The 14,225-nt window shown below is 40.0% G+C and overlaps 1 protein-coding gene across 1 annotated transcript in view; it reads right to left on the bottom strand.

Annotated features, from left to right (window-relative positions):
• LOC117271561 (voltage-gated inwardly rectifying potassium channel KCNH6-like) overlaps nt 1-14,225 on the bottom strand; it is a 414,055-nt gene that overhangs the window by 149,524 nt on the left and 250,306 nt on the right. Inside the window, exons 7-9 of the mRNA XM_078172846.1 lie at nt 11,882-12,004; nt 6,699-6,871; nt 2,510-2,648 (exon numbers count right to left, since the gene is read on the bottom strand). Coding sequence (XP_078028972.1) covers nt 2,510-2,648; nt 6,699-6,871; nt 11,882-12,004 — 435 coding nt within the window. The remainder of the gene's footprint in view (nt 1-2,509; nt 2,649-6,698; nt 6,872-11,881; nt 12,005-14,225) is intronic.

Genomic DNA, 14,225 nt, shown 5'->3' with positions numbered 1-14,225 from the left:
CTCCACTCCCAAATTCTGGAGTTTTTTTTTGATAAATCCTGCTCTGTGGGGGGGCGCGTTGTCATCTTGGAGGACAGAGTTCGGTCCCAGACTGTGAAGATATGGGATTGCCACTGGTTGCTGTTACATGGAACTTGCCCTTCAGTTTACAGAGGGCTCACTCCAAATAATGCCGCAACTTGGCACAACACCAGCTTGAAGTTGCCCTGTCACACAGGCCCTATCCAGATCAGTCAAATGTTGCATGCCGATTCTTGGAGCAGATACCAACTGACCATTGTAGCAGGGCCCATGCTCACAGGTGCTGACAATCAGGTGCCACCTGGGGGAACCAGAAGCTCAAAACAAGAGTCAATAGCAACAGTAAACAAAAGCTGTTTGGCACTGGCAGAGAAGATTAAGATTTTTCATGGGCGCAACCCACATACTCAGCTCTGCTGCTCATTCCACAAATGCATGTTCCTTACAAATGTGGCACCATGTAAAAGGGAAATAAACAGGCTTTCCAAGGGTATAAGATTTATTGCCAAGAAGCACTGTTACAACAAAAAATAATCTACCAATCACTAATCCTTACTTCTTGTGCTTAGTTTATATGTACACACACACACACATATACAGTACAGGCCAAAAGTTTGGACACACCTTCACATTCAATGCGTTTTCTTTATTTTCATGACTATTTACATTGTAGATTCTCACTGAAGGCATCAGAACTATGAATGAACACATGTGGAGTTATGTACTTAACAAAAAAAGGTGAAATAACTGAAAACATGTTTTATATTCTAGTTTCTTCAAAATAGCCACCCTTTGCTCTGATTACTGCTTTGCACACTCTTGGCATTCTCTCCATGAGCTTCAAGAGGTAGTCACCTGAAATGGTTTTCCAACAGTCTTGAAGGAGTTCCCAGAGATGTTTAGCACTTGCTGGCCCCTTTGCCTTCACTCTGCGGTCCAGCTCACCCCAAACCATCTCGATTGGGTTCAGGTCCGGTGAATGTGGAGGCCAGGTCATCTGCCGCAGCACTCCATCACTCTCCTTCTTGGTCAAATAGCCCTTACACAGACTGGAGGTGTGTTTGGTCATTGTCCTGTTGAAAAATAAATGATCGTCCAACTAAACGCAAACCGGATGGGATGGCATGTCGCTGCAGGATGCTGTGGTAGCCATACTGGTTCAGTGTGCCTTCAATTTTGAATAAATCCCCAACAGTGTCACCAGCAAAACACCCCCACACCATCACACCTCCTCCTCCATGCTTCACAGTGGGAACCAGGCATGTGGAATCCATCCGTTCACCTTTTCTGCGTCTCACAAAGACACGGCGGTTGGAACCAATTATCTCAAATTTGGACTCATCAGACCAAAGCACAGATTTCCACTGGTCCAATGTCCTTTCCTTGTGTTTCTTGGCCCAAACAAATCTCTTCTGCTTGTTGCCTCTCCTTAGCAGTGGTTTCCTAGCAGCTATTTGACCATGAAGGCCTGATTGGCGCAGTCTCCTCTTAACAGTTGTTCTAGAGATGGGTCTGCTGCTAGAACTCTGTGTGGCATTCATCTGGTCTCTGATCTGAGCTGCTGTTAACTTGCAATTTCTGAGGCTGGTGACTCGGATGAACTTATCCTCAGAAGCAGAGGTGACTCTTGGTCTTCCTTTCCTGGGTCGGTCCTCATGTGTGCCAGTTTCGCTGTAGCGCTTGATGGTTTTTGCGACTCCACTTGGGGACACATTTAAAGCAATTGCAATTTTCCGGACTGACTGACCTTCATTTCTTAAAGTAATGATGGCCACTCGTTTTTCTTTAGTTAGCTGATTGGTTCTTGCCATAATATGAATTTTAACAGTTGTCCAATAGGGCTGTCGGCTGTGTATTAACCTGACTTCTGCACAACACAACTGATGGTCCCAACCCCATTGATAAAGCAAGAAATTCCACTAATTAACCCTGATAAGGCACACCTGTGAAGTGGAAACCATTTCAGGTGACTACCTCTTGAAGCTCATGGAGAGAATGCCAAGAGTGTGCAAAGCAGTAATCAGAGCAAAGGGTGGCTATTTTGAAGAAACTAGAATATAAAACATGTTTTCAGTTATTTCACCTTTTTTTGTTAAGTACATAACTCCACATGTGTTCATTCATAGTTTTGATGCCTTCAGTGAGAATCTACAATGTAAATAGTCATGAAAATAAAGAAAACGCATTGAATGAGAAGGTGTGTCCAAACTTTTGGCCTGTACTGTATATATATATATATATATATACATACATACACATATACACATATACAAATATACATACATACATAGGAGTGTGGGGATGATGATGAGACAGCTGACAGTACTTTGATGAGCAGGTCATTTGTTTGACTTTGAAACTACTAATCCTCTCTATAAATGAGCCAGTGAGGCAATAATTTGTTCATTGGTCACTCTGTCAGTCATTCATTCACACAGAAGGTAAGTCAATAGATCAGTTAGTTAGCAAGGCTATTATATCAGTTTACCTCATCATTGGAGTTCACATATGTGGTTCTGAAGTTGATGATTATGTCAACAATGAACATGATGTCTACTATAAAATCCACCACATCGAGGGGGGAACAGGAGTAACCACAGGTCTGCATGGCTGCTTCCTCTTGGTCACTAAAAGGAAATACATCAGTACATTTAGAAATGGGTTTCTCTACAAGAGAATTAAACATCCACTGAAAAAACATGACAGCCACAGAACAGGGGGGTAGTCCATCAACGTAGCTAAGAATATCCAGACTTAGGTGTAATCTTGAAGCTTGACTTAACGCCAACTCCCAATCTAGCGCCAGCCCGTTCCATCAAGTGAAATCAGCTGGCTCCAAGTGATGCTAATTCAAGCCTCACCTGTTAAGCCTCAACTCATGCCCGTGCCCAGGGAAAAAAAAAGCCCACACTAGTCGAGTGCCGAAAATGTTGCAAAATGTCAAATAGCAAAGGAAAGGAGCGAGTAGAAGCTTTTTCTGCGGCGGCGCAAACACTCCTTATGGAAGTGTATGAGGACTATAAGGACATAATTACGAATAAAGGCAATACTGCAGCAATTAATGAAGCAAGGGAGGTGGTGTGGCAGAATATTGCCGACAGACCAAATCAAATCAAATCAAACTTTATTTATATAGCACTTTTCATACATTAAAAATGCAACACAAAGTGCTTCACAAAATAAAAACATACAACAAAAATAGTACATACATATTGAAACCCCGCCCTGAAACACACGGGGAGCCAATGCAGTGATCTTAAAACCGGGGTAATGTGCACCCGCCCTCTGGTCTTCGTCAGCACTCGTGTGGCTGAGTTTTGGAGTAGCTGCAGATTAGAGATGGTCTTTTTGGGAAGACCAGAGAGCAGGGCATTACAATAATCTAAACAACAAGAGATAAAAGCATGCATCAGCACCTCCGTGTTAGCCTGAGAGAGAAAAGGGCAGACTCTGGCTATATTCTTAAGATGATAAAAACCTATCTTTGTTACATTTTTATGTGTGGAATAAAACTAAGCTCAGAGTCAAAAATGACACCCAGGTTGCGTAACTGACAAAGAAAATTCAGCATTTCAGCATAATATCATGTTATATAAATCCTGCATCAAAGGGACAAAATATATGTAGATAAGAACATCTATTAAATCTAACAATTCAAGTATACCTAATGAAATTCACCAAATGTGTAAATTAATATTAGTGATAGACTATTTATCACATTTATCTACAGATTCCTATGTAAAGTTCAGATGATGCATTTAATCAAACTATTTTATGTGAATCAACGCATTTATCACATAATTGATTGTAGATTATGACATTTCCGAAATGATCAGTTTATAGGAAATAATCACATGACATTTATCTATTGACTGTAGAAAATGACATTTAGCAAATCCATCCATTCAGTGGAGATGAGGAAACCGTTTAAGTGAATGCAGGTGATGGTGAATCAATTATCTATTCCTCATCATTTTGGAGTCAGTTGTAAGCTCTTTCCCTTATTATATCAAAATAAGGAAAATCCCCTTAAATGTATGGAATGTGCTATAGGATGAGGAACAGAAAAACCACAATGGTGTGTGTCCCATTTTAATGTGGTTGCTTTGTATCATGGTTAATTCATAAATATAAAAGATAACCATATGTTAATGTGATCATCTCAAGCCCAACGCATGATGTATGATGATACTACAAATAATCAAAATGAATAGAAAATACACCATTTTTACCTCTCTGCAAACAGTTGCCTTACTTAGCCTTTCAGCATCACCAACACTATACAGGAATGTACCGCTAGCAAAGAACCTCAGTGCAATAGAGACTGACTGCACAGTGGTCAGAGACTGGCGGTGACATGTGACCTTTATAATGTGTGGCTCCAGTAAACTGCATAGATACACTATGTTTTGCCTACTGAACCGGTACCTCTCCCACAGATAGGAGTCCGTCTATATCAATGGGTTGGTCCTGTACTGGAAGACCCTTGGGGCTGGTGGTGGTTGGAAGGCCCTCTTCACAATGTGGGCCTCCTCATCAACAGGATCCTCAATGAAGGCACATGCCATTTTTTCCTAATTTACTCTTTCTTGCTCTGTCTCTGTGTCTCTCTGGGTGTGTCCTTCTCCTTCTCTTGGATGCACTCCTTCTATGGCCATTGTCAGTTGACCTTAATTGGCTGTGAATTTTCTAGCCAATTAGAAACAGAGTGGGGTGAGGATAGGAGGGCAATCACATATTCATGTACAATCTTTTTTAATGCCTCAGTTTCATTTTATTCTAGTTTTGTTTTTATTAGTTTGATTTTGGCTTTATTGTTGTAAGTGTTTTTTAATTATCTTATTTTTATTACATTTTAATTTGTTTTTTAATAGTTAATGTTTTTTGATTAATTATTTTATATATTTTATGATCTACATATTATTTTATCATTACATGACAGCTGTGAGTGTGTAAAAGCACAGGCGGAACTGTCTTTTAGGTGTCTGTTCTTGTCCATTGAACATTTTTTGATCAAAGATGGAGCTAATCCTCACCTTAATCCTGCTACGGACCAGGATTGGCCAGCAGCACAAGTTAACATGTTTACTAGGCTGGGATTCAGGTTAACCACCTTGATTGAATGGAGTTGTGGCTCAGGCTGATGGAACGGAAATCGGAGTTTAGCTCGATGTATCAGGCTTAGCCAGAACCATGGTTTCCATGGTTGCTGATGTGAGGCTAATCTTAGCCACTTTGATGGAGCAGAACTCTGGGTCACATTAGCCAGACTTGGCCATTTAAGCCTGGATTTGCCTTTAGCCTGCTTGATGGAATACCCCCCAGGTCATTAGACCACAACATTGAAATCAAAACAGCGATACCCAGGATAACACAGAACTTAAGACACAATTTCAGACGTGCCCCCAGTATCAGCATATGTATACTTTCTTCTTCTATATTAAAACACTTTTGCAGTAGATTCTCTAACCTTAGAGGAAGAGGAAGAGAGAGGAAAGAATCTGGGCTAATAACACCTTCAATCTGCAGAGTAAATTAGATTTTCTAAGTTCACATTTTGACCCGAGGATGGTACTAGAGGAAAGGTCTGGAATTCTCTGTATAAATCCAGGTAGCAGTAGCTGACAGGATACTGTAGGTGCATGTCAAATCTCTTATTTGATAATTCCTTACTTAAACTGGAAATCATTCTCGTGCTCCATCTTAAAGATTGTCCTGAAGCTCTTTTTTGTCCTCTGAGGAGAGAGGAGCAATAAGCAAAGATACACAAGAGCAGCCTTTAAGGAAGTATTTTACTGAATGACACGCCCCGTTATTGGACTTCAGTTACTGATTGGACTTCTATAGTTTTATAAAGGAGTGAAGACAGATAAGAAATTAAACTCTGTATCACTCCAAATTTTTTATTTGTTTTCTGATTCACCATCCATATCAGGGCTATTCAACTAAGATTCAAAGAGGTTTAGTTAATTGAATTAATATATATATAATTTCCCTGAAACATCTCACCAAGTGTTCAAAAGACACAATAATCATATTCTTGATAATTAAATAATGAATTCACAATCAGAATAGAAGTGATACAGATGCAAGAAATGAATTAACTATATAAACGTATTCTCTGCCTCTGAGCAGTACACAATAGACTACACAGAAGACAGGTTGTTGTTGTTTATGTGCAGCTGTTAAACCAAGAGAAAACACTGCTGTTCTGCCACTGACAACTGCGTGCCTTTATTAGTATTAGCACAATGCACATGTACAGGCTCTGTCATCAGAAACGGACGCTTTTGAGGTTAGGGTGCCTATGTCCTCTAAAAACGTATTTCCTCGTTTCCTGTCTCCTCACAGTTTCCTTGTGTCTCTCCATGTATCCGTGGTGGGAAGGACCAATACATAAGGAAAAGATGCAAGTGAAGGAAATATGGATGCAATTTAAGAGACTTGGAATTACACACAGATCACACTCAAGTTTGACACTAAACTGAAAGTGCTGTCCTGAACATTTCCTTCAGTAGCAGCACGCTGTTACTATATGACATGAACCCTGTCCACAGCTAAACAATGTACTGGGAATATTTGTGTGTTGCTTTCCTGCACTTTGCACAATGACTTAACCTATCTTTGTAATTAACTCATGCAGGTCAGGTGAGCAGTGTTGTGAAATTTCCACAAACCTCAGTAGAAATGCAGCAGAATAAGGAGTGAATATGGCTGTATAAATAACTAAGAGCAAAATGACCCAGTCCCAAACAGCTTTGAATGGACTGTAGTGAAGGATGGTCCACTTCTGGATCCTGGGAGTCTGTAGTTTATACTCGGGTAACACATCAGCACCCAGAGACAGCACCTCCATGAAAGAGACAAAAAGATTGGTTAGTGTGTTTATCTGCTCTTCAGTCATTATTTACAGCTGTATGAGGCTACTCTGTAGCCCCACAATGTTTGCTATTTTTCTCCACCCAAGCATTCAGGTTTTTTACCTCTGTGTTTGACTGATGAGTGCTACAGTATTCACATATGTGCTGTGGGGCAGCAACACTGCTGAACTGTAGGTAACTGACAAAGAGTTTAAGTTTGCCAACAGAACTTCCTGTTGAATTATCACTTAATAATCTTTGCCCACCTGATACTTTACTTGATTTTAATAGTATAAGCATTTAAACGCAGACCAAAAATAACATAAATATGGCCAGATTCATGCCAAAAGCCCTATTTCAATGCCAAAACCATACATGGATCTTGAACATGAGCTACTCTTAAGGCCAGTTCAGACCAAAGATTCCAGATGCAATGAAACGGTTTTAGGGCATTGCAGAGAAAAGCTGCAGTGGTCAGTTGCATATTGGCTAAGGTCAGCTTATGCAGTTGCAAGGGATTCAACCTGTTCAATCGAGGGCAATGTGTCGCAGACTGTCTCGAATCTTGTAACCAATCAGCAGCAAGCTCATGCTTTTTTTTGGACAGCTGAGTATCCACGTGGGCAGTACGTATGGGCACACGCTGTGGCTGTTGCACACACAGTAGTAGTAGTAGTAGTAGCTGTCACAGTCAAACATTTTGAAAACAATGCATGTTAGGGCTGACCTTCTTCTCACAGCACACAGACACTCAGACACACACACAGACACACAAACACAACAGAGTGAAGTCAGACAACAGCAGAGAGGCTGCGGTGCAGTTGAAGGGAGTAAAACTTCAAAATTACTCTAGTTGAGTCAGCGTCAGAGTCAGCGAAAGCTTTATTTATCCCAGAAGGGCAATTCAGTTTCTACAATCACCCACTTCACATGAGCAAACATACTTCCCACACATCAGTAACAGAGAAGCGCAATAAGTGACTGATGGGGAGTTGGAGTTATGCAACAAGTAAAACAAGAAATACAAACCAGAATTATAAAGGAATAAAAACAGCTAGAGAAGTGCAGTAAGTGCATGAGTATAGTGCACCAATATATTGCTCTTAAATAGGGTAAAGTGCCAAAGTATATTGCACATCAGACATATAAATAAACACAAAAAAAAGAAAGAAAAACCTACTCTGCATTCAGCAGCTTAATGGCAGAGGGAATGAACGACCTGGAGTAACGGTTTGTCTTCCTGGGTGGGGGCAGATAACGCCACACTGATGTCATAAGTGTGAATTCTTTGGACAGAGCATCATTGCTGTTGATGATACTTTTTGCATTCTGGAGGACCCGTCTCTCCCACATAGAGTTTGAATCAGTCAGCTGCACTCTTACAATAATATTTTTTCTAATTTTAGAACATACTTTGACAATGCCGCTAAGACAGTTTTTGTCTTTCACTGACAAACCGTTAAACCAGCACACAAAGGAGAAAGTTAACAGGCTTTCAATATACGACAGGTACACAGTACACAAAATGGGTTTTGACACTTGAAAGGAGTTCAGTTTCCGCATCAAGTGGGTTCTTTGTTGACCCCTGTTAATAATTGACTCAGTGTTTACATCAAATCTGAGACAGGAGTCAAACACAGTGCCCAAATAATTGTATTATTATCTCAACAACTTCACCATGAATGGGAATGGGCTTATTTTTTCTAAAATCAATTACAAGTTCCTTGGTTTTTGAAACATGTAGATCAAGGAAACGATTATCACACTGTTTAACAAAAGCAGGAAATCGAGCCATTATCTGACTCTGCCCCCTGGAGGAGTGACAGGAGTGCAGTCTCATCTGAGAATTTCACTAAAAAGCTGCCCTCTTTACAAGACCTGCAACTGCCAGTGTACAAAATAAAAAGCCATGGTGAGAGGACGCAACCTTGTGGAGAACCTGTGTTTGAAACCAATGTGTTAAACCTGGTACCATTAACTAGAACCTGTTGTGGTCTGTTAAAAAGTTTAAGATCAATGACAAGAACTGGTGAGGTAGATTAAAATAAGAAGCAAGCCTCTCAATAAGGATGTGAGGTTGCAGCAAAAGCTGAGGAGAAATCAGCGAATAAACATTTGACATAAACTTTGGGTTTTTCCAAGCTTTCAAAGCTTTGTCCATAATAAAAAGTTTGGCATCTTCTACTCCCTTACTTGTTTGGTAGGCAAACTGAAGTGGGTCCAGTTTGCCCTCCACCCGGGAGAGCACCTCATCTTTTAAAATTTTCTCAAGATTTTTCATTACAATAGACGTGAGTGCTACAGGTCTAAAGTCATTCAGTTCCCTAGGGTTTTTAGTCTTGGGAAGAGGAATTATCGTAGAAGATTTCCACATAGTGGGCAGCCGACAGCTGTCAACACACATTTGAAAAAGCTTGGTGAAAATCACATTAAGTTGGTCAGCACAGTGGTACAGAGTGTGACCACAAATGGCATCAGGGCCAGAAGCTTTCTTTTTCTTAGTTTTCTTAAATAAAACATTGACCTGCTCCTGAGATGTCAATATCTCATTGTGGGGTAGCAGGGAGTCCCTCAGCCTGGAGACATCTTGATTGAAATCATGTCTATGAAACCGTGAGAAGAATAAATTAAAAGTATTTGACGACAACTACACTTGTTACTGTAAGTAAGTGCAATAAAACCTCTGCTAGTAAAAAGTCAATACTTTATCAATACATGTGTTCAGCATGTAGAAAGCCATATTTCAATTTGCTCTGTCCACAGTTTCTCATTCACGCTATTATGGTTTACAATCGTGGTTTACACAAGCACATAGCACTCAAAGGGGCTAACTAAAATGAAAGCTGTCTGTATGTAGTCTAAAACTCAATCTGAAAATGCACCTGAGGCAACCAACCTGCAGACAGTGACTCACCTCAGTGGAGCAGGGATGAATGATTGATACTGATGTCCGTGTTCACCATGCTTAGATAACGTTACACTCAGTATTGTGATGTCAGGAGGAATATTTATTTTATTTACATGTTAGATTTGTTTCCAGTGAGATATTATTGAGTTTCTATAGTGAATGTTGTTGTAAACATGACTGTTACTGCCATGGACTGTATCCTGTGTATCTGACCAAACAGGAAAACATCAGGAGGTGAGGTGTGTGCATGTGTGTGTGGAGAAGATGGGGGAGAGAGAGAGAGAGAGGGAGATGCAAGTAGATATATAGTATAGTAGTATATATAGTCCGAGGGGCGATTCTAGGATCAGAGGTTTAGGGGTGCTGAGCACCCAGAGCACCCACATTTTAACTCAATTTCATTCCCACATTTGTGAAAGAAAGGCACAACACTTTTTGGGAAAGTCTGTGACTAAACCATCAAATCTGATAAAGGTTATTTAAATGCTGAGCCACAGCAAAAGAGGAATGGTTTGGAATCATAAAAGAAACATATTGTAACCCTAATGGAGTAAACCAGCCCCCTATAGTAAGTACCAAAAATACCAAAAATGGACCTTGGACTTATTTTTTGGACTTTTATTTGAAATACAATGCACAACATGTAACATTAACACATTGACAGTAATTGACTTTTTCAATGTTTGTCTCTGCCTTTTTCCTTCTTGTCTGTATTATATAATACAAATACATACGGTTGCTGCTGTATTTTTGTTGTTAAAATATTACGTTGCAACCAAGGACTGTATGGTTTTGACACTTTTCTAGCTTGTTAAAAAGGGACATACAGTAAAAAAAAAAAAAAAAATTTAGGGGTGCTGGGATTCAATTTAGGGGTGCTTCAGCACCCCCAAAAATCGTCTAGAAACGCCTATGGTCCATACCCATTGGTAGCTTTGTCACGTTCTACCTATGCCAATCCTCAATGCAATGACAGTTTCCCTGATTATGTACAGCATACCATACCATGACTTAGTCATTCCAAAAATTAGAAAAAGAAAACAAACATTCAGCCACATGGGGAGCCACAGCAATCGGTCACATTTTAGCCATTTTTAAGAATTTTTCTGTTGTTATAGCACCACCCAGTTGCCAATTAGAGTTAAATTTATCAAGTCACCTTGAGGCATCCTGTTCTACATTTCTACCAAGTTTGGCAAAAAATCGATACGGCGGTTAGGCCTAGATAAGAAATTAGCTCTCTAGCGCCCCCATTTTGTTTGATTGGGTCAATAATAGAGGGGTCCCCTCAGATTATGTGTGGTCATATGCCTACAAAGTTGCGTGGTGATCGGTGAAACCCTTGAGATGTTTGACACCTTTATGTGATGAGCCACGTCCTCCGCAATATTCATTGCCTTATAGAAGCTCAGTTTTAATAAGTTTTCCAACTTTTGCCATGAGGGAACTTTAGATATTGGTCCGTAGATTATGTTCACAGAGTTTCATGCAGATCCGTCAAACTTCCTAGGAAGAGATCGATTTTAAGTATTTCCAAAATTTCTAAATGGTGGAAAATCTATATAACCGGAAGTTATGGGTTCTTGAGGCAAATTTGTTCCTCATGAGGAGAGGCATCTCTGTGCGAAGTTTCATGTCTCTACGACATACGGGGCATGAGATATGACCGTTCAAAGTCTGCAATTTCAGTCGGTTGCTATAGTGCCCCCCCTTTGGCCAGTTGATGTAATATTGCTTCATCCACATCCTCTTATGACCCTCTACCTCTGTGCCAAATTTCACATGGATTGACCAAGTCAGTGAGGAGAAAAACGTGACACACAGACACACCCACACACAGACAGAGTTTTCGTCTTACTGACTCTTGGTTCCCTCTCTTTGAGGTTTTCCAGGCATGACCAACTCAGAAGAGACCTCCAGCTTGAGGAAATACAAATGTCAGAATGTGGTGGGCTTCCCCAAAGAAGCTGATGCATGTGGCTGTGTAGTGGGACATCTATTGATATATCCCAAAACAGACAGCTGAGGCAAATGTTCGTGGATGTGTTCAGGAACAGAACAGAAATGAGTGTGCCAAGTCATGTCAACTAACCTGGGTGACTTTCTCAGTGACATGGTGTGTTCTGTCAATCAGTTTGCACGGAGGTCTGATTTCACCCGGAGGTAATGCCACAAAGGCGTCTGTCTTTGTGTCCAGTAGGCTCTGGGTCATCTGCTATATACAAACCACACAGACACACACATTAAAATATTCAAAGCAAAAAAAGCATAACAAACAAATAAACAAACAAAAGAAAACCAGTGTGGCACATGCAGTATCTCTGACATTACCACCAACCAACATACGGTGATGGCAAAGGTCAGAGTCTGTGACGAGACACCCACTGTGAAATTCTGGGCGAAACAAAAATAAAGAAAAACATTTTTTTACTAAATAGAGCTTTGTTTGAGAGGCCTCACCTGGGAAGTGGGAGAGATCAGGTGGCAGCAGGTGGCGGTGACAAAAAGTTGCAGCAAAGAGCTGTAGCTCTTTGGCAGTGGTCAGGTTGGAAAGTTTCCAGGTGCCTCAGTTTGCATGGGAAGTCATGGAAACACACACCCTGTTTGATCTGATTCCATTTCATTAAAATGTTATCAGACCAATCAGCTTGTTCACAGACTCAAATTGTTTTAATTACAGAGTAGCCTGTTAAAATGCTTGACTCAAACATTGAGTATGTTTTTGCAGAACATTATGGTGTCACAGTGAAGTTGACCTTTGACCTTTTGGATAGAAAATGTCATCACCTCATCATTATATCCTATTCGACATGTGGGAAAATTTGGCTTAAGTACAGTATAAATTCTTGAGTTACAGCTAAAAACATGCTTTGTAAGGTCACAGTGATCTTGACCTTAGACCACAAAATTCTAATGAGTTAATTCTTAAATCAAAGTGGACGTTTTTGCCAACTTTGAGGACACTGTTGCAAGGCCTTCTTGAAGTTTTACATTTATGAAAAATAAGACAGATGCAAAGTCACAGTTTGACCACCAAAATCTGATCAGTTCACTGTTGCAGCAAAGTTAAAGGGATTTTTTGGGGGAGTTTTTCCTTGTCTGTTGTGAGGGTCCTAAGGATAGAGAGATGTCGTATGCTGTAAAGCCCTCTGAGGCAAATTATTATCTGTGTTATTGGGCTTTATAAATAAAACTGATTGAAAAATTGATTGATTGATTGTCTATCCAAAAGGTCAAAGATCAGCTTCACTGTGACATCATAATGTTGTGTAGCACTTTTCTGGCCATTACTAACATCGTATCTCAGGAACAGAAGGGGACACATTTGGTCAGATATTGATTTGATGATGCTAATCCTGGGTGTCTGTTTTGTAACTGTGCTGATTGTACAGATCTGTGCTGCCGGGGGCAAGATGTGTGTGTAGCATCCATGTTTTCACAGACATGGATGCACTGTAAATACAACTTGACTGGTTAGTGGAGGCACACAACTGCAAGGCAGTAATGCTAGTTTTGCGATGTATTAAATAAGGTGAGGGCAGGTTTCCTCAGCTGATTTATATACAGCACCAAACTAATACAATGCTGATTTACGGTTTCCCGAACTGGGGTCAGTCGAAGCCATGCATGTGTAACCCAGTAAGAACAACACTAAATTGACTACTGTACTCTCAAGTTCAACTCAAGGAGCGAGGGATAAGTTAGTGGTAAAGGTAAACACAGGAATATTTATTTTCACAATCAACAAAAAGTGGAATCACAATTCAGATTCAATTTCCCAATATAAAAATAACAAACAAAAGTGTCCCTTTACAGCTTATTGCTGTCTAATATCAATGTTCATCAAAGTCCAGTCCAAAGTGTTCAGTTTGTATCCATGTACGTCCAAGTTTATTCAGTGTATGTGTGCTACCCGGGTAGAATGTGTATGTATTGTGCGCAGCTTAGATCTTATCTGCTCCAGGCGTGAATCTTCAGGAAGACGATGAAGATGGAGAATTTCAGATCCTCTCTACCCTGCCTCGCCTCAGACAGGAACCCTGGTTGGAATCTACGCTGTCCCACCAAAATGCAAATCCAGCAACTCAAAAAAAAAAAAAACCTATCCGCCATAGCAGGAAATAAAATTAATTATCAATCAATTACTGTACAGTATCATATCTCTCTTTTTCTTTTTAACTCAAGTGTAACTTATAATACTGACCACAAAGGCAATGATGAAATATATCTTGAGACATTAAAATCTCAGACATCATTGTGTTATTTTTTAACAATATTAATCAATCATGTTACACAAATGATCCCTTATCTCTAATCAATCATGTTTTTCTCATTCACATTCAAACTTGTGCATTTTTAATCATCTCAACATGAACTTTAACACCTTATTTATATCATGAAAATCAGAAAAAAACCCATACGTGTACCAATCATGA

This window comes from Epinephelus lanceolatus, chromosome 12 (genome assembly GCF_041903045.1).
Source record: "Epinephelus lanceolatus isolate andai-2023 chromosome 12, ASM4190304v1, whole genome shotgun sequence".
Taxonomy (NCBI): Eukaryota; Metazoa; Chordata; class Actinopteri; order Perciformes; family Serranidae; genus Epinephelus; species Epinephelus lanceolatus.
The sequence above is the reverse complement of the archived record's forward strand: the minus strand, read 5'-3'. Positions and strand labels throughout refer to the sequence as shown.